The sequence below is a fragment of the Gymnoscopelus braueri genome, assembly GCF_963280865.1.
Source record: "Gymnoscopelus braueri genome assembly, chromosome: 22".
Taxonomy (NCBI): Eukaryota; Metazoa; Chordata; class Actinopteri; order Myctophiformes; family Myctophidae; genus Gymnoscopelus; species Gymnoscopelus braueri.
The window spans coordinates 41,083,229-41,106,134 of NC_137624.1; the positions used below are offsets into that span (position 1 = coordinate 41,083,229).

The window sequence follows — 22,906 nt, forward strand, 5'->3', positions numbered from 1 at the left end:
GGGGATCTAGTGTTGAGCTAGCCTTGAGCCCAGGGGTATGTATGTGAGGGGGGTATAGCTCAGTGGTAGAGCATTTGACTGCAGATCAAGAGGTCCCCGGTTCAAATCCGGATGCCCCCTATATTGTTTAAAAAAACAGGACACATAATATGCATTTCTTTGCCAAGTATGTATCACTGCTGTTTACAAATATAAATGGAGCATGAACAGGATCTCTATTAATATAAAGCAGAACATTTTGAAAAGGAGTATTTTTAATTCTGCACGTTGCAACATACTGGTCTATGAATGAAACCAAATGTCATCATTTGGCAAGTTGAATGGAGGCACTGGAGCAACTGACGAAGATGTTGTAACATCAAAACATTGTCATTCCTTGCACCCTGTTAAAGGGATATTTCACTTTAAAAAAATGTTGGGTCATTTTATCTGTATAGGAACGGGGGCGTGTCTGATAATAATTAATATAAAATATCTAAATACTGAATCAAGCAACTTAAAAACTGTCCGGGGAAAAGCCTGAGTAGACAATAACATGACCAAAATCTTTTTTGAAAGTGAAAGATCCCTTTAATAAAAAAAAGGCTCAAACTGTCCATGTTGCTCCAGTGCTTTCATTCTACTTATATCATATCTGTCTTGCTCCTGATATGCACCGGACCAGCCTTGACTTGACTTGAGGCGCCGTGAAACCCCCTTCATTCTGGATAAATGTTTGGCTTTGAAGAAGTTTGAAATGGAAAGAAATACCCCCCTCCCTCCCCGGGGAGGCATGCAGGCATTTCCATGACCATTAAAACTGCAATCCAGAAATGATTTCAATGGAGAAAAACAATGTTATTTTAAGTACCAATAGCATCTGTATTCTGGGGAAAATGTTCACAGAAAATAGCAGATCTACAACATTACCAATGCCAACACATTGTGTTGGTAGAGGGTTAAAGTGGTTAAACTGATTTTGATGCTATAATAATAATAATAATAATAATAATGATAGCTTTAATTTATATAGCGCCTTTCATGAACCCAAGGACACTTTGCATCAAAAAACTATGAACAACCAACAAACAAACAAACAAACAAACAAACAAGCAAGTTAACAACCAACCAAACAAAACAAAACAACAAACAACTATTATTGCTATATTAAGTCATTTAGCTGGGGACCCCCTGGAACCCACTGAAGGACTCAGTGGGGTTAATTAAATTTAATAAAAGTGTCACGGCTCTTTAGCGGAGCCTCTTACATATCTCTGCAGTATGTCGTTGCGTTCCTCGGGGTCGTCCAGCGGCGTTACTTGTAGATCCGCTATGCAGACGTGCGAGGAGGCGGTCAGCGTGACCAGCAGCACCACAGTGCCCCTAGAGTCCTCCAGCGGTAACTCCAGGTGATGCGTCTGCTCCTTCGCCAGGGTGGAGAGGTCCAGCTCACACCTGAAACATGAGACGTGCCCGTCTTAACCACTGTGAGTGGTTTAGTTTAAACCACAGGGTTCTCAACGTCGGGTCTGGGGACTACCAGGAGTCCAAATGGACCATTACGGGTCTGTAACTCTGAGAGTGTACAAATGGAACCAAATGGACTTTTTTTTTTTTTGGTTCCGGTAAGACACACAAGTAGCCTCCTTTGTATCTCCTACCGGAACCACTGCCTACAAGTCCGTTGGTCATCAAATTATTGGCTTAGGACAAAAACAAAAAAATATCCATGAATTCAAGTCTCCATGGGTTGACTAATTGATAGGAAAAAAGTGTTTTTTGGGTGAACTATCCCTTTAACCCCTTCAATACGGAGAAGCATCTGTGTCATTTTAGATGTTGCTCGCAATATAGCAACATAATAAACATATATATATTTTTTAGAAAACTTGGTCCATTTGATAAGGGTCCATTTGATAAGGGTCCATTTGATAAGGGTCCATTTGGTTCCATTTGCACGCTCTCAGAGTTATATTAACAATGAGTATTTTACAGTGTTGATTCCCAAAGATAAGTAATGGTATAAAATGAGGGTCCGACGTGGCCTAATGCATATCAAACTGAAAAAGCACTTTGTCATTTGTACTTTTGAATACACAAGTATTTCTAACAGCAAGTACTCCAGTACTTCTTTAACTCAAGTGCGAGTTTGACTGAGCAACTTTCACATGTAGTTGAGTAATATTTGACCGGGGGACGTATCTATACTTTTCTCAAGTAGGTTGAATTGATTGATTGATGTATTTTATTTAGTAAGACATGATCACAACATGATTACAACGCCTCGCAGCGCGAGGCGTTGTGATCTTGTAGATCTGCTATTTTTGGCTAAGAGGTATAGAGGTGTAGAGGGAAAAAAGAGCAGACCAAGTAAACAAAAAAAGGTTTAATCTGAAACTAAATTTTATACAATATAGAGGGGGTCCCTGCTTCATCCCTCTCTCAGCTAGGGGGTCCCTGGGCTGAAAACGTTGAAGACCCCAGGTGTACTAAACTGGAAGACTCATAAAGCACTAAGCTTGTTTGAAATGAGATCCCACGCACATAAATCATGATGACATATAAGAGACAGACGGATATACACACTACTATACAGTATGAAAACAAGAAATATGTACAAGAAAAAAGGAAAGCGTTCTGGGGGGAGGGGGCTAGTGGGGGAGGGGGGGTTGGGTTTAGGTTAAGAATACTTTGTCCACCACTGAGAACCAACCAACCAACTGACCGTCCAATGAAGTCGTCTCTGCGTCCCGTGTCTTTGTCCCAGACGCAGATCTCCAGAACCTCCCCCGTCTCCTCGAACAGGTGCAGGTCAAACTGCTCCCTCCACTGGGGGCTCAGGGTCTTTGGCACGGTCTACACACGCACACGCACACACACACACACACGCACACACGCACACACACACACACGCGCACACACACACACACACACACACACACACACACACACACACACACACACACACACGCACACGCAGAGGTTTATATTTCTATACTTGTGAGGACATCAACATTTTAGGTTGGCGATTGTATGAATGACATTTAAAATAGAAATTTTAGCCATTTTGAACCGTAAGCCTGAAGCGGCGCGTTGTGAGCTTGTAGATCGGCAATTATTTGGTGCGCAGAATCAAGTACAAAATCTGCCATAACTCTGTCTCTAATCCCTAAACCTAACTTCTAAATCCCTAAAGCCTAACACTAACCCTAACCTGAATCTTTTTCAAACAGTAAATCTCTAAACATATATATTTTAAAACCATAAAACAAGCATTTCTCTTGTGAGGACTGTACTATACTTGTGGGGACGTTTGTTCACAAGTATAGTAATAACACACACACACACACACACACACACACACACACACACACACACACACACACACACACACACACACACACACACACACACACACACACACACACACACACACACACACACACACAGATATGCAAATAGAGGAAGGCAGAGTGAGGATCTACTGTTGACCTGGCCTTGAACAAAGAAACATAGATGTGTTCTCTGACTGCTCTACTATGTGGGGGTATAGCTCAGTGGTAGAGCATTTGACTGCAGATCAAGAGGTCCCCGGTTCAAATCCGGATGCCCCCTATATTGTAAAAAAAAACAGGGAATGTTAGCATTTCTTTGCCAAGTATGTGGTACAGCTGTTCAAAAATAAAAATGGAGCATGAACCGGATCTCCACTTATATAAAGCATACTGGTCTATGAATAAAACCAGGTCTCTCTCTCTCTCTCTCTCTCTTTCTCCTTCCGCTCCAGAGGGTTGCTCTGTCACTTGGCTTTCCATTCTATGGACATTACCTGAGGCAGATTATCATGAAAACATGTTCATGTTGACAGAAAAGTTCGATTTGGTTTTAGTCGTAGGGCCCTATTTTCGCCAGTGCCTTACCCACTATCCCTAAACTTCTTTGCCATTTTTTACTATTTTTAAAAGCATTTTTAATTAGTTCAAATAGCCAATCTACAAGCTCACAACGTGTCGATGTAGCTCGGCTAGTTGAACTATGTGAAAATGTTTTTTTAAATAATAGAAATGGCAAAGAAGTTTAGGGATAATGGGTAAAGCACCAGCGAAAATAAGGCCTGTAATCTTTTGAACATTTAGTTTTAGTCACATTATAGTAGGGCATTCACAGAATAGTCGAATATTCGAATATTCGAATATCAAACCGACTATTCGACTATCAAACCACTATTCGATTATTCGAAAAAAAAAGAAAGAAAAAAAAAACATTTTTTTTTTTTTTTTTTAAGATATTTTTTTTTTGTGTTGCTTTTCTAGAGCAGACACGCAGCTGTGAGCTCTGGTGTGACGTCAACTCCCATTCCTTGAGTCGAGTCATCAATGCCATTGAAAAAAAAAAAAAGAAAAAAAAAACTTTTTTTAAATTTTAAATTTTTTAAATTTTTTATAATCAAACCGAATAATCGACTATTCGAATACTTTTCGGGTCGAATATTCGAATATCATAAATCACTATTCGTTAATGCCCTACATTATAGTCATCTGAAATGCTTTAGTTTTAGTCTAGTTTTAGTAGACTAAATCTACAGTTGATTTAGTCGACTAAAATGTATGTTTGGCAGGCCTTGATGGCGTCTTAATGCCCGATTTATTCCTAGCTGTGTGCCAAAAATAGCAGATCTACAAGCTCTATATCGGCCTTCCTCACGCAGCGTGATTAATGATTAATCACGCTGCATGAGGAAGGCCGTGGGCCAAAACATTATCATAGATTATCAAACATTATAATGATAACTTTTTGAAAACTGTCCTCATATCCTCAGGGACTGTAGATGTAAAATAGCGCTTACAGCTATTTCTGGTGCAATAGATGTATTGTGCATTTGTCCCTCTGTCAAATGAACAAACAAATACATAATACATGATGAATGAATACTCTCTCTTCACACAACTCTGACGGCACTACATACTCCAAAGCCTGATCCACCCCCCCCCCTCCCGCTCTCTCAGATCAGCTAACACAGGGAACACACTGTCCTCTAAATCTAAAACACCCTGGACAACACTCCATACGTCCCAGACTCTTCTCCCTCCTGGCTCCCAACTGTGGAACAAACTCCCCATTGCAGTCAGAACCAGTGTTGATTAGTGTTTTAGTTTTAGTCTAGTTTTAGTTGACTAAATATCATAAGATTTTAGTTGACTTTTTGCCATCGAAATGGCTGATTTTCACTTAGCCGAAAATAGCCGATCTACAAGCTCACAATGCGTCGCGCTGCGACGCATTGTGAGCTTGTAGATCAGCTATTTTCGGTATGTGACACCCAAACGCACCCATGATGACTTGTCTTTTAGTTCTACTGGATGTCTTCTCCACTAGTCCCTCCATAACATTTTAGTCTAGTTTTTATTTGCTGACAAAATTGTCAGTATATTTAGTCTTAGTTTTAGTCATCATAGCTTAGTTTTTATTTAGTTTTCGTCAGTGAAAAAAGGTAGTCGACCAACATTTTTCGTCATAGTTTTAGTCGACGAAATCAACACTGATGTGTTTACCTTGCTTTACTGTAAGTGGCTCTGGATAAAGAGCGTCTGCTAACATTGTAAACTGGTGAAATATGGTGAAAGAGGGGTGGTATAGGTGGTGTACCTTACTCCTGTATTTCTGGTCTCCCAGGCGGAACTTGACGTACGGGTCACTCAGGCCGTTGGTGTCCATGGGAAGGAGCTCACGGCCCTCGATGAGGGCGATGCTGACGATGCCTCGCCACAGCTGGGCCTTCTGGTGGAACTCTGAGAGACGCAGCGACTGCTGCTGCTGTCGCGCACGCACACACACACGCGCACACGCGCACACGCGCGCGCGCAAGCACATGCGCACGCGCACGCACACACACGCACACACACACACACACACACACACACACACACACACACACACACATTGATATGCAAATAGAGGAAGAGCAGAGAGAGGATCTACTGTCGATCTAGCCTTGAACAAAGGAACATATACGTGTATTCTGACTAGGCTATAGTGTGGGGGTATAGCTCAGTGGTAGAGCATTTGACTGCAGATCAAGAGGTCCCCGGTTCAAATCCGGGTGCCCCCTCTGTTACTTATGAACACATGCACAGGTATACTGCATGGACCAGGAATTAACTACTACATCTCAATACATGCTCATCCTGATGTTGGACAGGGGGTTGTGGAAGGTAGGGGTCCCGTGTTGGCCAGTACACACTGCACTAATTTAATATCAAAGACCCCCAGTTTGATATGCATTAGGCCACGGACCTCCATTTGATAACTTTTCATCATTAATCATTATTATCTCTGGGACCAAAGTTTTCACTGTTAAATCAATATAAATCGGGGCCAGCGTTAATCTAACTATGCAAGTGCACACTTGCAGAGTTACAGACCTGTGAGGGTCCATTTGGTTCTGAACCATCTATTCTATCTATCATCTGTCTTTTAACTGGGGACCCCCTAGAACCCCCTCAAGGACCCCTAGGTCACACACTAGCATATAGTTACAGACCTGTGAGGGTCCATTTGGTTCTGAACCATCTATCAGTATTTTAACTGGGGACCCCCTGGAACCCCCTCAAGGACCCCTAGGGGTCCCCAGACCCCACATTTGAGAACCAGTGCTCTACAATCATGTAGGTAGGAGAAAAGAACAATGCATGATGGTGGCACTATTACCACAAGCCACAACACTAATGGTCCCACATGTCAGCGAACAGCAAACATACTGTATTATGGCAATGAAGGTGGCCAAGCGCGGTGAAACTATTTGATCTAAAGCGCAAGCCAACATTGTAGCGAGGCGTTTCAATCACACTCTTCATAAAACTGAAGTTCCTGAAGATGCTTTGCAAGCTAGCAGAAATGAGCATTGTGCACTGCATATGGAGTTGATCGCAGAGGTTGAAAACACTGCCACCCAGTGGGTGAACAGTGTAGGCTCTTGGAGCAAAATAATACTTTGGTGGAGAAAAACCCTTCAGTGAGCAATAAATAGAATAAGATAGTCTTATTTTATTAAAAGTCTTCAATTACAGCATGGCTAATATGTGTAATTGACACATCACCTACATAGCCCACATATTAAAATGTCAATTGAAAACATTTCTACAGTCACCTAATGTAGAGGAATAATTGTTTTCCTTCATTCATTTACATTGGGCTATAGTGACAAGCATATGTGTTGAACAATATGAATACGAATATGATTGATTGATTGAATACTTTATTAACAGTTTGCAAAGACAAGCACAGGGAAGTACAATTCAATACAAGGTCTGTTAAAGGAGAATTCCGGACAAATTAAGTGTTATCTTTGATGTCTCGTTACTCACCTACCGATGTGAAAAGTAGCGTTCTTTTTTTTCATATATTCCCCTGTCGTCATTTTTTAAACACCCTCCGTTTTCTTCCAGAACCTGGCAACTCGTGTTGCCAGAATCTGGAAACAAGCAACCAGTGTTAAATCGTTCGCCATTAACGGCAGGCTCGCAGGAATTTTCAGCGCATGTTTGACTATCATGAGACTCTACAATGAATCGTAGTAGAGAAAAAAATAACATTGCATCGGTTATAATAGACGAACTTCACTAACCCAGCGGCTCCCATTATAACAACGGAGGGTGTTTAAAAAATGACGACAGGGGAATATATGAAAAAAAAGAACGCTACTTTTCACATCGGTAGGTGAGTAACGAGACATCAAAGATAACACTTAATTTGTCCGGAATTCTCCTTTAAGAGGATTTTAACCCCAAGAAAACACTATGTGTTGTTTCCATTGGGGTCCTTTGTACTCAATTCAGCAAAAATGAACAATGAACAATACTTGATGTACTGTTTGCAAACTGTTAAGAAAGTATTCGATCAATCATTCGATCAAGCACGTCATGACGCAACACAATGTAAGCTTGTAGATCTGCTATTTTTGCTATTTGTTTTTCGTAGAAGTATGTAGGGCTCAAGTGGTCAAGTGACTGCACAGGGGATATGGGAGTGGGGGGGGGGAATAATAACGGATATCAACTTAGTTCCCTACTCCCTGTCAGAGTTGCTGAGTTACAGACAATAGGCGGAAGGAAGCGTTTGGAATCTATGATAGCCAACGCACGCTGTCATGAGAGCAGTGGTGGAACGTAACTAAGTACATTTACTCAAGTGCTGTACTTAAGTACAATTTTGAGGTGTTTTTTACTTTACTGGAGTATTTCCAATTTTCAATACTTTTACTTCTACTCCACTACATGTCAGAGACAAATATTGTACTTTTAGTCCACTACAATTATTTGAAAACTTAAGTTACTTTGCAGAGATTATAAAACACACATGAACCACTTTAGCCCTATTTTATACATAGGCTATTTGAAAATAGCCGATCTACAGGCTCACAACGCGTCGCGATGCGACGCGTTGTGAGCCTGTAGATCTGCTATTTTCAAACATTTTAGTACTTTTACTTTTGGTCCTTTAATTATATTTTTATGCCAATACTTTTGTACTTTTACTCAAGAACATTTTTTAATTCCGGACTTTTACTTGTAACAGAGTATTTCTACGTTGCAGTATTGCTACTTTTACTTAAAGGAGGAGTTCACCCAAAAAATGACTTATTTTCTATCAATTGCACACCCCATGAAGCCTTCAATTCAGGGATTTATTTTTGTGGCATTCCTAAGCCATTAATTTGATGACCGGGTGTATTTCCGGTAGGAGACACAAATAATCTACTTTGTGTCTCCTACCGGATACATTAGCCGGTAGGAGACAGGAATCAAATTATTAGCTTAGGAATGCCACAAAAACAAAAATAAATCCATGGATTCAAGGCTTCATGGGGTGTGAAATTGATGGAAAATAAGTATTTTTTTGGGTGAACTACTCCTTTAAGTACAATAAATATCCACCACTGTCTTGAGAGCCTTACTAAACTGTCAACACATGGAGGGCTGCTACAGTGTGTCACAAGCTGTGGATCAGATGAGATATGCAGAGGAGCATGAGGCTGGATTCTATGATGATGAGGATGTTGTTGTTGACGTTTTTGTGTTTACCTTGCTGGATCTTTTCCAGGACCTCCTGAGCAGCATGGTCTGAACATAAGACACATTATACGTATGACATCTCTTCTTAAAGCAGCTCTATGTACTATATATGTCTATAGAAGTGCTTCTCAAACATTTCAATCTCAAGGACCCACACTTTGATTCAGTTTTTTGCCTCTAGGACTCCAATCGACACTGTAAAATAATCAGTGTTAAAGGTAGGGTAAGTGATTTACTTTGGTTAAAATAAGTGTTAAATAGCTCTATATTCTGATAGTACTCATTGCTATAGAGTGTTTGTTCAGTAAAAGGAGTCTCCTTGTCTCTCCAGCTCTTTATTAAACAGAGAATGCATTTTCAGTGCTCTCTCCTGATTGGCTTAAATTTTGTCACCTACCTAAAAATGTACTATATTCTGTTTACTAAAGAGCTGGAGAAACCCATGTGACCGAACAAACGCTCTGTAGCAATGATTACTATCAGAATATAGTACTTTAACCTTTTTAACAAAACAAAAAAAAAGACCAAAAAAAATTCACTTACCCTACCTTTGATTTAACTTACGAGTCTGAGAGTGTACAAATGGAACCAAATGGACCCGTAAAGGGTCTAACTCGCCATGGACTCTTGGGGGTCCCCGGACCCCACTTTGAGAAGCACTTCACTACTGCACCGTATGTGTGAGGGCCATGATGTAACTACAGATCTACACAATCACTAAGTTAAAGGCGAATAGTCCTAGAATTAGGAGTTGTCTAGCTGAGGATCTACAGGTCTCTGAATCCGTGAACATTTGTAAAAAGCATTGTTGTTTGTTTTCTTTGTATTGCGTTGTCCTAGGTTCTTTTCGTTGCTTTTATTTGCTTTCATTCTCTTTTATTTGTTTGTAATAATGTTTAGATTTTTTTTGCACCATCCTATGATTAAGTGTATTATAAATGTGACCACTAGAGGTCCTGCTGTAGCCAATTAAGTGTAAACTTAAGCCATGAATGCACTCCTGCTGAGAATAGGTCAGACAGAGGAAATGTGTCCCTTCTGTTGTGCTGCTCCACGCTGCATGAATACAACAGTCTAGACCACGCCCATGTCCTGTCCACATGCTGGAAAATACGCAGTGATCATTCTGTAGCTATAGCTGGAGTATTGTTGCAAAAAAAAAACATTTATAACCGGCTATATATTCCTTTCACACTGTAAACACTGAAGTATTTACTTAATTTATAGCTGCATGAGAAATGTTGGTTTGAAGAAAAAAGAAATCACAATTCAAACTAATAAACAAGAAAAAAGGAAGCACATATTATTATTATTATTATGAGTCTATTATCTAGGACTAATAAGGAGTACAGTACAGTCTATGGAGGAGGCTATAACTGATAAGGTTGAGGCTAATAAGGGGGGTTAGCGCTACAGTAAGCAGCATGAACTCACTTTAGTGACAACAGAATTCCAGCGATATGCCTTAATGTCTTTCTGCTGTTAAAACACACGCAGCACAGACTCACTCAGTTTGTCATGTTATATCTGTATCTGCATGTTTACCTGCATCTCTGATTCACTCACTACACACACACACACACACACACACACACACACACACACACACACACACACACACACACACACACACACACACACACACACACACACACACACACACACACACACACACACACACACAGTACATACCATGGTGTGTGAGGAGGTGGTCTCCTCTACAGGACTGTGTTTTGCAGACAGGGTGACCAGTAGCTCCAGGGTCCCCAGGTCCTCAGCAGGGTGCTGGGGGTCCCTGAGCACCAGAGTCACCGGGACCGTCCTTAAAAACACAACACAATGCACAGCATGACCTATGACATCATACACACAGCATTACATATGACATCATACACACAGCATGACATATGACATCATACACACAGCATGACATATGACATCATACACACAGCATGACATATGACATCATACACACAGCATGACATATGACATCATACACACAGCATGACATATGACATCATACACACAGCATGACATATGACATCATACACACAGCATGACATATGACATCATACACACAGCATGACATATGACATCATACACAGCATGACATATGACATCATACACAGCATGACATATGACATCATACACAGCATGACATCATACACACAGCATGACATATGACATCATACACAGCATGACATATGACATCATACACAGCATGACATCATACACAGCATGACATCATACACAGCATGACATCATCATACACACAGCATGACATCATACACAGCATGACATCATCATACACAGCATGACATATGACATCATAAACACATCATGACATCATACACAGACATATGACATCATACACAGCATGACATCATACGCAGCATGGACATTATGATAACCTTGTATGTTCAAAACTGTTTTCAGGAAATGGAATCTAATAGTTATTATGTACTCATAAGCTCTTTTTAGTACTTTTTGTCGGTTCAAATAAAACCCACAGACACTATTAATAAGTAGCCCCAATATTTAAGCAATGACTCATGACATGGCATAACTGTGATTAAGCGGCATTGATCATGTTTACATGAACAATGCAAGCAGTGAAGCACAACTCCAACTTACTGAAATGATGCACGGTCTATAGGAGAGTTTCTTTATATTTAGACTAGAGAAAGTACCAGCACTAATAAGTCTAATAATAGCTCAGGTAGCATACAGAGCGATGTACGTGTTTCAGCCCAGAGCCTTCATCAGCATTATACGATATCACAGCGGAAGTGTTTCTAATATTGTGTCCGTAGGTGAAGCACCTTAACCCTTTAAGACCTGCAGGCCCATTCTACAAATGTCTTTTAAACCAGTAGTTCTCGCACTTTCGAGATTTTTTGAAAGTCTACACACCATGAGTTCCCAAACTTTTCAGCCCACGACCCCAAAATAATGTGGCCATTGACTCGCGACCCCACCTAACCGTGGAGGTAATTTATGCACATAAACTTGCACGTTCGGTGCGCATCTGTAATGCCTGGCCTGGCCTACTTGTTGCTAACTAGTTGTACGAACGCTTGTTTTATTTTTGTATTGTTTTATTGGATCTTGTTTAGTCGATACACTTATTTGTTTTAGCTCTTGCTCATTTGATTTAGCTATTTTGTCTCATCTGTTTAAGGAAAATAGGTAGCTGATATATTGCACTTTTACCTTAGCGCTAGGTATACTCTTGGTTGCTTGTTTTTGCAGAAAATGCACTTAAGACTTCTGGTGATTAGTAGTTTTCGTTCCCTACCATGTTGAATGCACTTATAAGTCGCTTTGGATAAAAGCGTCTGCTAAATGACTGTACTGTAATGTAATGTAATGTAATGTAATGTGTTTTAGTATGACTTTTGACTGTAGGCCTACTACTTGTATACTGTTAATAATCTTGTTAGTATAGAATTCAATCAATCACATTTACAGTACCTAATGAGATGGGTAAAATGTACCTTTTTTTTTTACCCGAAAAAAAATCAAAAAGAACCAGGCGACACGCCGCCCGCCTCTACCCAGACAAGGCACCCCAATCCTGGGTACGGGGCTGGGTGGAGGGGACCCCCCAGTCGGCCCTCCACGAAAATTCCTTGAGGCAGGAAGGCAGAGGCCGAGCTCACGGAGGGCCCTAGACACGTAGCGCGATTTTTTTTCTCTCAAAAAGAACCAGGGAAGGGGCCTCACACCGCCCCTCTACCCAGCTTAAGGAACCCCGATCCTGGGTACGGGGCTGGGTGGAGGGGACCCCCTCCCAGGGACCTGGTGGTACTTTGTACTTAGACAAATTTTCGGGAATTTTCAAAAAGAACCAACCAAAGAACCAACTCTATTGTTAGCCACTAAGCCAGTACTGATTCTCAAGAAAGACCTTAACCCTTCTACAAATGTCTTCTAAGTCAGTTTTCTGAAAAACGTATGTTGCTTTATCAGTGGTGCTCCAACTTTTCCATGTCAAGGACCCCCATCTCAAAATATGTTGTACCAGGGACCCCCCAGAAGCACAGATGAGAGTTCTTTTTTTTGGCTTTAAAACATATCTATATATTCAAAGATTTGCACAACTTTTCCATGATTTTTCAAAAAATAATCAGATCTACAAGCTCATAGCGCGGCACTCGGTGCCGTGCTATGAGCTTGTACATCTGCTATTTTTTGATAGCCCAAAGAAATCTTAAACTGACACAGATGCGTTCCCGGTCTTAATGGATTAAATACATACAGTAGGTATAAAATATAATGTATGGATACTTGTCCCAGGTTACAGAATGCAACACAATGGAACCAAACCAAACCAACCCCCTGAGGTTATCAGAGTCCTGAACAATGACCAAACCGCCAGTTCAAACGAGTTCCGTCTGTAAACATCCCTTTTTTTTCAACAAGAGCATGTTTATCCTCTTTCTTTTCTGGGACAAATCCCCTGCACATAATATTGTAAACTATATGAATATGCTATATTATTTACTTTATATTCTGTATATCCCGGTTGCTAAATTATTCTCCCTTCATTTTCTGTACACGCTCCATTGCTGCTAATGGATTTACCTTTGCTTTTTGTTTAACCTGTATTATATTTCATACCCAGTATTATACAGTAGCTTGTTGTAATACATTGTTGTTATTAGCACAAATAGTTCCCAGACATACACAAGAGTAAGAAAGAACAAAAACATCTGTGTTATTAGAAGAAGCCATTGAGTACCTGTGGTGTTCTAGAGACTCCAGGTTGAGATAAGCAGAGCCCATGAAGTCATCTTGAAGACCAAAGTCATAGTCAAACACCTGCAGAGAAACAAGAATGTCAATACAATTTGACACGCAGCCCTTTGCCTAAACACACACACGCACACGTACACGCACGCACATGCGCGCACACATACTACAAAGCTGCTTCTAACTAATTAACATAGCCGGCCGTCATAAAAGTGACTGTTTTTAAGTGACTATTTGTTAGCGTCAGTGTTGCATATTTCCAACATTAATGTACATCTGGAGTTAAGTCTCACCGCACATTGTTTTTGAGTTTAAATGGTAAAACATCTTTGTGAGTGTTTAGATTACTCGAATGCTATGGGGAAGGTGTAGAACACCTGCCAGTCCTGTGGTAGGATCCACTCTCTATAAAATGAGAGGCTGCAACCTGTTTGATTCTGAATCAGTCATACTTAGTTTGGAACACAGGTAACAGCCCTGAGGGAGAGCTGCCAGAGCCCTTCGTGGAAGGGTATATAGCCTGCTACAGATATTAACTACCGGTAGTCTGTTTGGGTTGTTCTGTTCCCTAGTTTTTGCTTACAGTTTGTTTTTATTCAAATGTTTTTTTAATCTTAATGTTTGTTATTAAGTTATAATGTTTTGCCTTTGCCAGCACTGTACTGGATACTCGTGCACTGACTGTTGGTGTTCCTTTTGGAGACAAATAAACACCTAAAGTTGCATCCGTAGATTTTTGGAGGCTTAATCATCCGGCCAACTATTAATAATTTGTTTAAGATACTTTGTGCTCATGCATTTCTCTGTGTGTGTGTGTGTGTGTGTGTGTGTCGGCGTGTTTGGGTTCAAAGGGCACGGCCTTACCGGCTAGTGCTGCGTAATTTCGACACATGCAGCTATGACAGGTCTGTGTGTGTGTGTGTGCTCAAGTTTCCTGTTACTAAACAATATAGGGGGCATCCGGATTTGAACCGGGGACCTCTTGATCTGCAGTCAAATGCTCTACCACTGAGCTATACCCCCACACTACAAACTGGTCAAAATACACATCTATGTTCCTTTGTTGAAGGCTAGGTCAACAGTACCTCCTCACTCTGCCTTCCTCTATTTGCATATCAATGTGTGTGTGTGTGTGTGTGTGTGTGTGTGTGTGTGTGTGTGTGTGTGTGTGTGTGTGTGTGTGTGTGTGTGTGTGTGTGTGTGTGTGTGTGTGTGTGTGTGTGTGTGTGTGTGTGTGTGTGTGTGGTGGAGGGTAGTGTACACATTACCTTCAGATAGAGCGGTTCATTCAGACTGTCTATCACTAGAGTGGTCCTCTCATCCCACACCGGGTTCAGGTTTTTATGAACCGTTTTGCTCCTGAACACCTCCTTGCCGTTCAGCTTCATTTTCACATAGGGGTCACTGGTACCTGGAACACCAAAACTATTGTTACACCTTCATCTTCACATAGGGGTCACTGGTACCTGGAACACGAAAACTATTGTTACACCTTCATCTTCACATAGGGGTCACTGGTACCTGGAACACGAAAACTATTGTTACACCTTCATCTTCACATAGGGGTCACTGGTACCTGGAACACGAAAACTATTGTTAGAGAAACTGACACAAAACCAGTGGTTCTCAAGCCTTCGTCCCACTCCTCCCGCCCAACACTCCCTGCTGACAGGTGCCACGTAGCCCCGCCAGTAGGAATACGTGCAGCGACAAACATCGTACCTCTCCGCCCGGCTTCCCTTCCCCAAACAAAACTGTGTTCGTACAGATGCTCGATTCTAACCCACAACCTCCGTGGTGGTGGGCAGGCACTTTACCATTCACCACCCCAGCGCCACTTCTGCAAGCCTCAAGAGGGCCCCGATCCAGAAAAGGTTGAGAAAAACTGCTATAAACTGTATTTTATCAAGATTTAACAAACCAGGAGTGAAATAATTAATCTCTTGTAAGGTCAATAGCAACAACGGCTGAACTATAAGCTCACAATGTGTCAGAATGCAATAACCGAATTCGATACCTGGGTATAGCACATCAAAGTTACAGATTGCAACTTGAACAAAAAGCAGAGACAGATGTTACGGCCAGCCGTATTTTGTATTTGTATTAATTATTATGATTTTGTACTTGGTTATATGGTATATTTATGATTGGTTGGAATATGCTTGTATTATTTGTACCTTGTGTTATACTGTTTCTTCTTGTGTTCCTTACAAGCGAATGGTGTAGAGTTGGGTGCGGCGCTGATTGGTGGTATGAGTGTGAAGTGGCTGATTGAAAGCAGGCAGCGTTGCAGATTGACAGGTCCAGTCTCTGGACCTGGGGAATCGTTCCACTCCTCATTCGTCGATTCCTTCCACGCCCTAGCCGTTGATTGGCTGAGGTTCGGGGTCCTCATCTATAAAACCTTCATTCTGCCTTGACAGTGTTGGGTGGGGACTGGCAGCTTAACAGCAGCAGAGACTCAAGCCCTCTTGTCCTCTTTTTTTTTAATTAGTTAACATTTAGTGTCTAAAGTTTATTATTTTGTTTGATACTTGAACCTTAGTGCATTTATTTACTGAAAGTTATATTCTGATTCATCCTTTGTCTATACTTTTGTTTAGTTTATCCAGTTCCTTGTTTTTTCCTGTTTTTTTTATTAGTTTAGGTAAGTAGGTTAGTAAATAAAGTGTATATTGGTCTAATCTATGGAATATTGGTATATTGTATCTTTTTGGCCCAGGGTTTATGTTAGGGGTTTTCTTCAGTACATAGTAATTTTTGGCTTCATTGTAAATCAGCACCCGGAAGTTTATTGTCACTTGGAACAAAGAAAAAACATCTTTCATCTCTGCAAAAAAAAATCAATAAAAGAAATGCATCTTGAAACAAGCTCTGGTCCTCCATTATTATGTTGCACTCCCTACCCTAGACAGGGGTCAGACAGGGGTCATAACACAGGTCATGCACGTTACGTACCTCCTCTGTCCCGGATGGCCAGGTTCAGTCCCTTCTTCAGCTCGATCTCCAGCTTGTACATCCCCGAGCTGGGCAGAGCTCTGTCGGGACTGACCCCTGAAGTGCCGGGTGCTCCCATACTCTGGACATGGAAGAAGAAAGATGCACAGTCAGTCAGTCAGTGGTGGACAAAGTACTCAACACTGCAGTACTTGAGTCAAAGTATAGATACTCCTGGTCAAATATTACTCAACTACAAGTAAAAGTTCCTCAGTCAAATGTGCACTTACGTTAAAGTACCGGAGTGTTTAAAAGTATTTAAAAGTTCACGCTTTTAAAAATACTCAAGTATTCAAAAGTACAAATTTCAAAGTACATTTTCTCTTTAATATAAATACATTGCTGTATAAAAATGTGTACATTTCCAAAATAATTCAAAGGTTTTCCTCAAGTGGTTAATCAGACTAACCGATTTAGTTGATTATTTAAAAAAAAATCAATTAGAATGTTTTCGCCTTGTCGTCCATTAAGTATGCATTGTTTCATGGTATCCAAAACAACACACTTCTCCATTATCCCATTAATCAAAACAGGAATCGATAGAATAATCCCTCACAATCAATGGTTGCAGCCCTATAAATAAAAGACATTATGACAAGCTCTCGCGTACAGTACATCACAGACAGGACACAGGTATTATGCTACAGTAGTAAGCACCGCTGATTACACTGCTGTTGTATTCTTAAACACTTCCTGAATGAAGTGCAGCGGTCATTCCATCAGTCATACTATCACCATAAATCTCCTTCCTTCCTCGCTGGCAAACTCACCGCCATGCCTGTCTGCTGTGTCCTGCTCCACCACACATAAGCTGCTCTAATAATCCCTGTGAAGCACCATGCACTCCCCACCTCCACGGCTTGAACAGCATCTATACCTCCAGCAGCACCACTCAGAGCTAAAGGTTCCCATTCAGCTGTAAAGTCGTCCCTCGGGGGGAACCGCTGACAGGAAATTACATGAGTGCAGCTTCCTCTCTCAAACCTCTGTGAGTGCTTTTGAGCCTCGTAGATTTCCATCTCTCTGGCTGCTGCATCTCTCTTTGGCCTGTTGGCTGTCTGCCTGCTACACGCACCACACGCACGTACATGGCACGCACGTACGCTCACGCACGCACGCAGACAGGCACACACACACACACACACACACACACACACACACACACACACACACACACACACACACACACACACACACACACACACACACACACACACACACACACACACACACACACACACTTGCACATAGCACCCCTCTCAGCTACTATAATATTTAATTATACCCCCCCACACACACAGGCACCTGACACTTTGTGTAAATACACGTAAATAGATACATACATATACTGCAAACATACATACAGTATATTGTGATGGGGAAATGATATTGTCCAATAGCAAAGTGAAGCTGATAAGAATGAAGTCTATTGTGAATCCAAAAACATGCTTTTCTCCTTCTCTGTTCTGTCCCACCAAGCCCATAGGGAAACGGACAGAGAGAAGTGTCAGTCAGGCCGACTTGACACTTCTCTCTGTCCGTTTCTCCCTGTCCTCTCTCTCTCTCTCTCTCTCTCTCTCTCTCTCTCTCTCTCTCTCTCTCTGCACTCTCCAAAAACAGAACTTCCTCTCATATCTTTCACAGTGTCTTTATACAGCACCTCTCTCTCTCTCAAAAGCCAGCCAAGTCCCATGACAAAGAACAACAATAAGTGGGACATGAACGATGACTCAACAATACCCTCTCTTTGGTGGAGCAAGATGGGGCAGAATAAATGACTGAGTCTGATTCAATCATGTACAGGTCTTTGACCATCATCTTGATCAAAGGGTTCTCAATCAAAGACAAGTTACCTGGTTACCTCACTTCTTATGGAGCAGGATTAACCTTGGCCTTACAAAGAACCCAGCAGCACACACCAATACAAGACAGCACCTATTATCCGGCCAATATCTAATATCATTATGTGAGACTTGACTTGCGGCTGGAAGCAGTACAGAGGCCTTGGGTAGCCGGTAGCCGTCGGGTAGTGAAGAGGGGGGAGAGAGGGGGGTAAAGGTTTGGTCTGAGCTGGCTCAGGGGTTGCCAGATTCTGTGACTGAAACAAGCGACCAGGTCTACGAAAACAAGCCCAAAAGAAGCCACCAGTTTCACCACTTGAGCCCTATTACATCAGCTATTTTCAAAAAAGAACCTTGAAAGCAAGTCCAAATAAGCAACTACACTTCAGAAACAAGCCCAAACATAAGCAATCAGCAATTAATATTTGCAAGAATATTTACAAGCGACTTTACAGGAAAACAAGCCCAAAGTCGCTTATAATAAGCAGACCTGGCAGCACTGGCAGGAGCAGTTTGTGCTGAACTAGATGCCAACTTTTGCCAACAGATTACCAGTCTGTTGTAGTCTGTTGTAGTCTGTTGTAGTCTGTTGTAGTCTGAAGTAGTCTGAAGTAGTCTGAAGTAGCCTGTTTGGTGGAGAGTCACATTTAAGCTTTCAATAATCACTTAGCATTACCCATATTGCACCTCTTATACATATTTAATTTGGTCTCTATTGCACTCATATTACACATTGCACTTGCCCCTCATGATTATCATTCAATAAATACTTAAAATCATGACTATTCATTGTGCAAAAATACAACTGTGCAAACTGCTATAAAGAGACAAACATCAGTAACAGAGGACCTCTCTGTTACACATTATTATCAATGGATGCAGGTATAACATCAAGGAAATGAGTGGCACTAACCCTAACCCTTGCTTTAATGTGAATTTTTATTGTGTTTTTCGAAAACATGTAGGAAGTTGGCAATCTTTCACAGGGGGCAGCGATCTCCCCAAAACACACAGGAATGTATGACTCAGGACTTTGATATTAAGACAATATTCATACATCAACAGTGAGCATCCACACCATAGCTGTCTCCATTTCTCTCTAAGTCTCACACAGGCAGGCAGGCACTCACACACACGCACACACGCACGAACACACACACACACACACACACACAGGCCCACACGCACACACACACACACACACACAAACACACACACACACACACACACACACACACACACACACACACACACACACAGACACACACACACACACACACACACACCCAGAGCACTCACTCAGACAGCAACAACAAATCAATGGAGGTGGCAGGAACCCGAGGCGTGTCTGAATGCAACAAGATTAATCACAGACCTTGTAGTATCTCATGACAACACACAGATAACCTACCCCCCCCCCTAGGGGTTGGAACATGTACATACTCAAGTAAAGTAAAAGTACCTAATTTTTTTTTACTTAAGTACATTACTAAAGTAAATGTACTTTCCATCACTGCCTATACCCTATCCTGGGGGGTTCTTAACCTGAACAGTCAGTCAATGCATTTCAAATCACATCAGATGTGATTTGAAATGCTGAATGTCTGATCTTTTCCACTCTTCTCTTTGTTCTTTTCTTTGGTGTGGGGTGTTGTTTTATTTGGCAGGATAGTGTAGAAACAGGAAATGAAGGGCAGAGAGAGTCATGCAACGCAGGTCTCCACCCAGAGCTAACGTTCTGTGGCTGACCCATAAAACCAAACTACACCGACAACTAACCCTGTATGTTGCACCCACCAACCAAACTACACTCAGAACTAACCCTGTATGTTGCACCCACCAACCAAACTACACTCAGAAATAACCCTGCATGTTGCACCCACCAACCAAACTACACTCAGAAATAACCCTGCATGTTGCACCCACCAACCAAACTACACTCAGAAATAACCCTGTATGTTGCACCTACCAACCAAACTACACTCAGAAATAACCCTGTATGTTGCACCCACCAACCAAACTACACTCAGAAATAACCCTGCATGTTGCACCCACCAACCAAACTACACTCAGAAATAACCCTGTATGTTGCACCCACCAACCAAACTACACTCAGAAATAACCCTGTATGTTGCACCCACCAACCAAACTACACCAGCTACAGTCATTCCTAATCACAAACGGCCTTCATGAAAAGTTTCAGTCTGGCTTTAAACCTGGCCACAGCACTGAATCTGCTCTCTTGAGAGTTTTTAACGATTTGCTTTTAACTGCTGACTCTGGAAGCTCCTCAGTCCTGGTCCTCCTGGACCTTTCATCTGCCTTCGACACTGTAGATTATGCCATTTTACTATCACGACTAGAACATCACGTAGGTATATCTGGCACTGCCCTGGCCTGGTTTAAGTCTTACCTTGCGGACAGAAGTTTCTCTGTCCAACTAGGTGACTTTTCATCTCCTGTGGCCCCCCTCACGTCTGGAGTCCCCCAAGGCTCTATCCTTGGCCCCATTCTGTTTCTCTTATACATGTTGCCATTAGGGTCAATTTTCACCAAACACAACATTCCTTTCCATTGTTACGCTGACGATGTCCTAATATACCTACCCCTCACTACCAATGCCCAAAACTCACTTAAACGCTTACAGGACTGCATGGACGATATTAAAATATGGATGGACACAAGTTTTTTACACCTCAATGAAAATAAAACAGAAGTCATATTCTTTGGCCATAACATTGCTCCATCTACCAACTACATCCTGGGTTCCCTCAGCACAAACATCCGTTCCTCCGTCAAAAACCTCGGTGTCACCTTTGACAGTACCTTCACCTTTAATAAACATATTAGTTCCGTTATTAAAAGCAGTTTTTTCCAATTACGCCTGTTAGCGAAAGTCAAACCATATCTTCCACCCAAACAACTGGAGATGGCAATCCATGCTTTCATATCTTCTCGACTAGATTATTGCAACTCCCTACTCTCCGGTATCGATCAGTCCTCACTCAGGCGCCTGCAGCTGGTGCAAAATGCGGCTGCTCGCCTCCTCACTGGTACAAAAAAGCGAGAGCACATAACCCCAGTTTTAGCAGCCCTCCATTGGCTCCCTGTCAATTTTAGAATAGATTTTAAGCTTCTTTTATTCACCTACAAATCTCTGCACGGCCTAGCCCCCTTATACCTGTCTGAACTTTTGGAGCCCTATATGCCCGAGAGAGCGCTGAGGTCAGCCAACCAGTTGCTCTTAGTGGTTCCCATAACCGGGCTGAGGAGTAGGGGTGACCGCGCCTTTGCTGCTGCTGCTCCCAGGCTCTGGAACAGCTTGCCCTTCTATATTAGAAGTGCCAATTCTATTGAGGCTTTTAAATCCCTTCTTAAAACACACTTTTATTCTTTAGCTTTTAATCACATTTGAGTTCATGTCTTGATCTCCTGTTGTATGTGATGTGTGACTTTGTTGTTGTCTCACTCACATACTTTCCTGTTTGATGTTTTTCTGTCTCTCCATGTACAGCACTTTGGTTCAGTTTCGATTGTTGTAAATGTGCTTTATAAATAAAGTTTGATTTGATTTGATTTGATTTACACTCAGAACTAACCCTGTATGTTGCACCCACCGACCAAACTACACTCAGAAATAACCCTGTATGTTGCACCCACCAACCAAACTACACTCAGAAATAACCCTGTATGTTGCACCCACCAACCAAACTACACTCATAAATAACCCTGTATGTTGCACCCACCAACCAAACTACACTCAGAACTAACCCTGTATGTTGCACCCACCAACCAAACTACACTCAGGAGGACGGATAGCGAAAATAGGCGATCTACAAGAATGTGGATCGAGACACATCAGTTGCATAATTGCCAGAATCAAGGCTCAAGGTTGTTCATTATTGTTACATGTTGTGCACAGCTCAGGTACACAAGAGTAAAACGGCTGTAGCCAATAGCCAATCTACAAGCTCACAATGAGATCTGTTATTTTTGGTGAAGACATTTGGTGTACTGTAGATCAAAAAACGAATGCACCGAGTACAGTACAACTCAGGTCTGTTTGACTAAAGTATTCTGCGGCACCCCTGGCCTTCCACAGCACCCACTTTGAAAAACCCTGTGCTAGACATCTGTACAGATTACAATACAATCTTTCATAATGGGGGGGGGGGGGGGGGGTCTTGGTTCTAAGTAATCACCTTGTCAGATAGCAGAGTACTATTCATATTGGGATAACAGCCAAAACCAGATTTCAGCAGG

The 22,906-nt window shown here is 41.7% G+C and overlaps 1 protein-coding gene across 7 annotated transcripts in view; it reads right to left on the reverse strand.

Annotated features, from left to right (window-relative positions):
* Positions 1-22,906, reverse strand: part of LOC308078121 (multiple C2 and transmembrane domain-containing protein 1-like) — a 47,353-nt gene that overhangs the window by 8,516 nt on the left and 15,931 nt on the right. Inside the window, exons 3-11 of one of the 7 annotated variants that reach the window (XM_080419210.1) lie at positions 16,764-16,884; positions 15,243-15,271; positions 15,074-15,187; positions 13,795-13,874; positions 10,743-10,872; positions 9,060-9,098; positions 5,626-5,793; positions 2,705-2,835; positions 1,248-1,434 (exon numbers count right to left, since the gene is read on the reverse strand). In XM_080419210.1, the coding sequence (XP_080275336.1) occupies positions 1,248-1,434; positions 2,705-2,835; positions 5,626-5,793; positions 9,060-9,098; positions 10,743-10,872; positions 13,795-13,874; positions 15,074-15,187; positions 15,243-15,271; positions 16,764-16,884 (999 nt within the window). Of the gene's footprint in view, positions 1-1,247; positions 1,435-2,704; positions 2,836-5,625; positions 5,794-9,059; positions 9,099-10,742; positions 10,873-13,794; positions 13,875-15,073; positions 15,217-15,242; positions 15,272-15,352; positions 15,382-16,763; positions 16,885-17,572; positions 17,669-22,906 lie in introns of those variants that run through there. The other 6 variants (XM_080419209.1, XM_080419214.1, XM_080419211.1 and 3 more) reach the window with 6 other exon arrangements.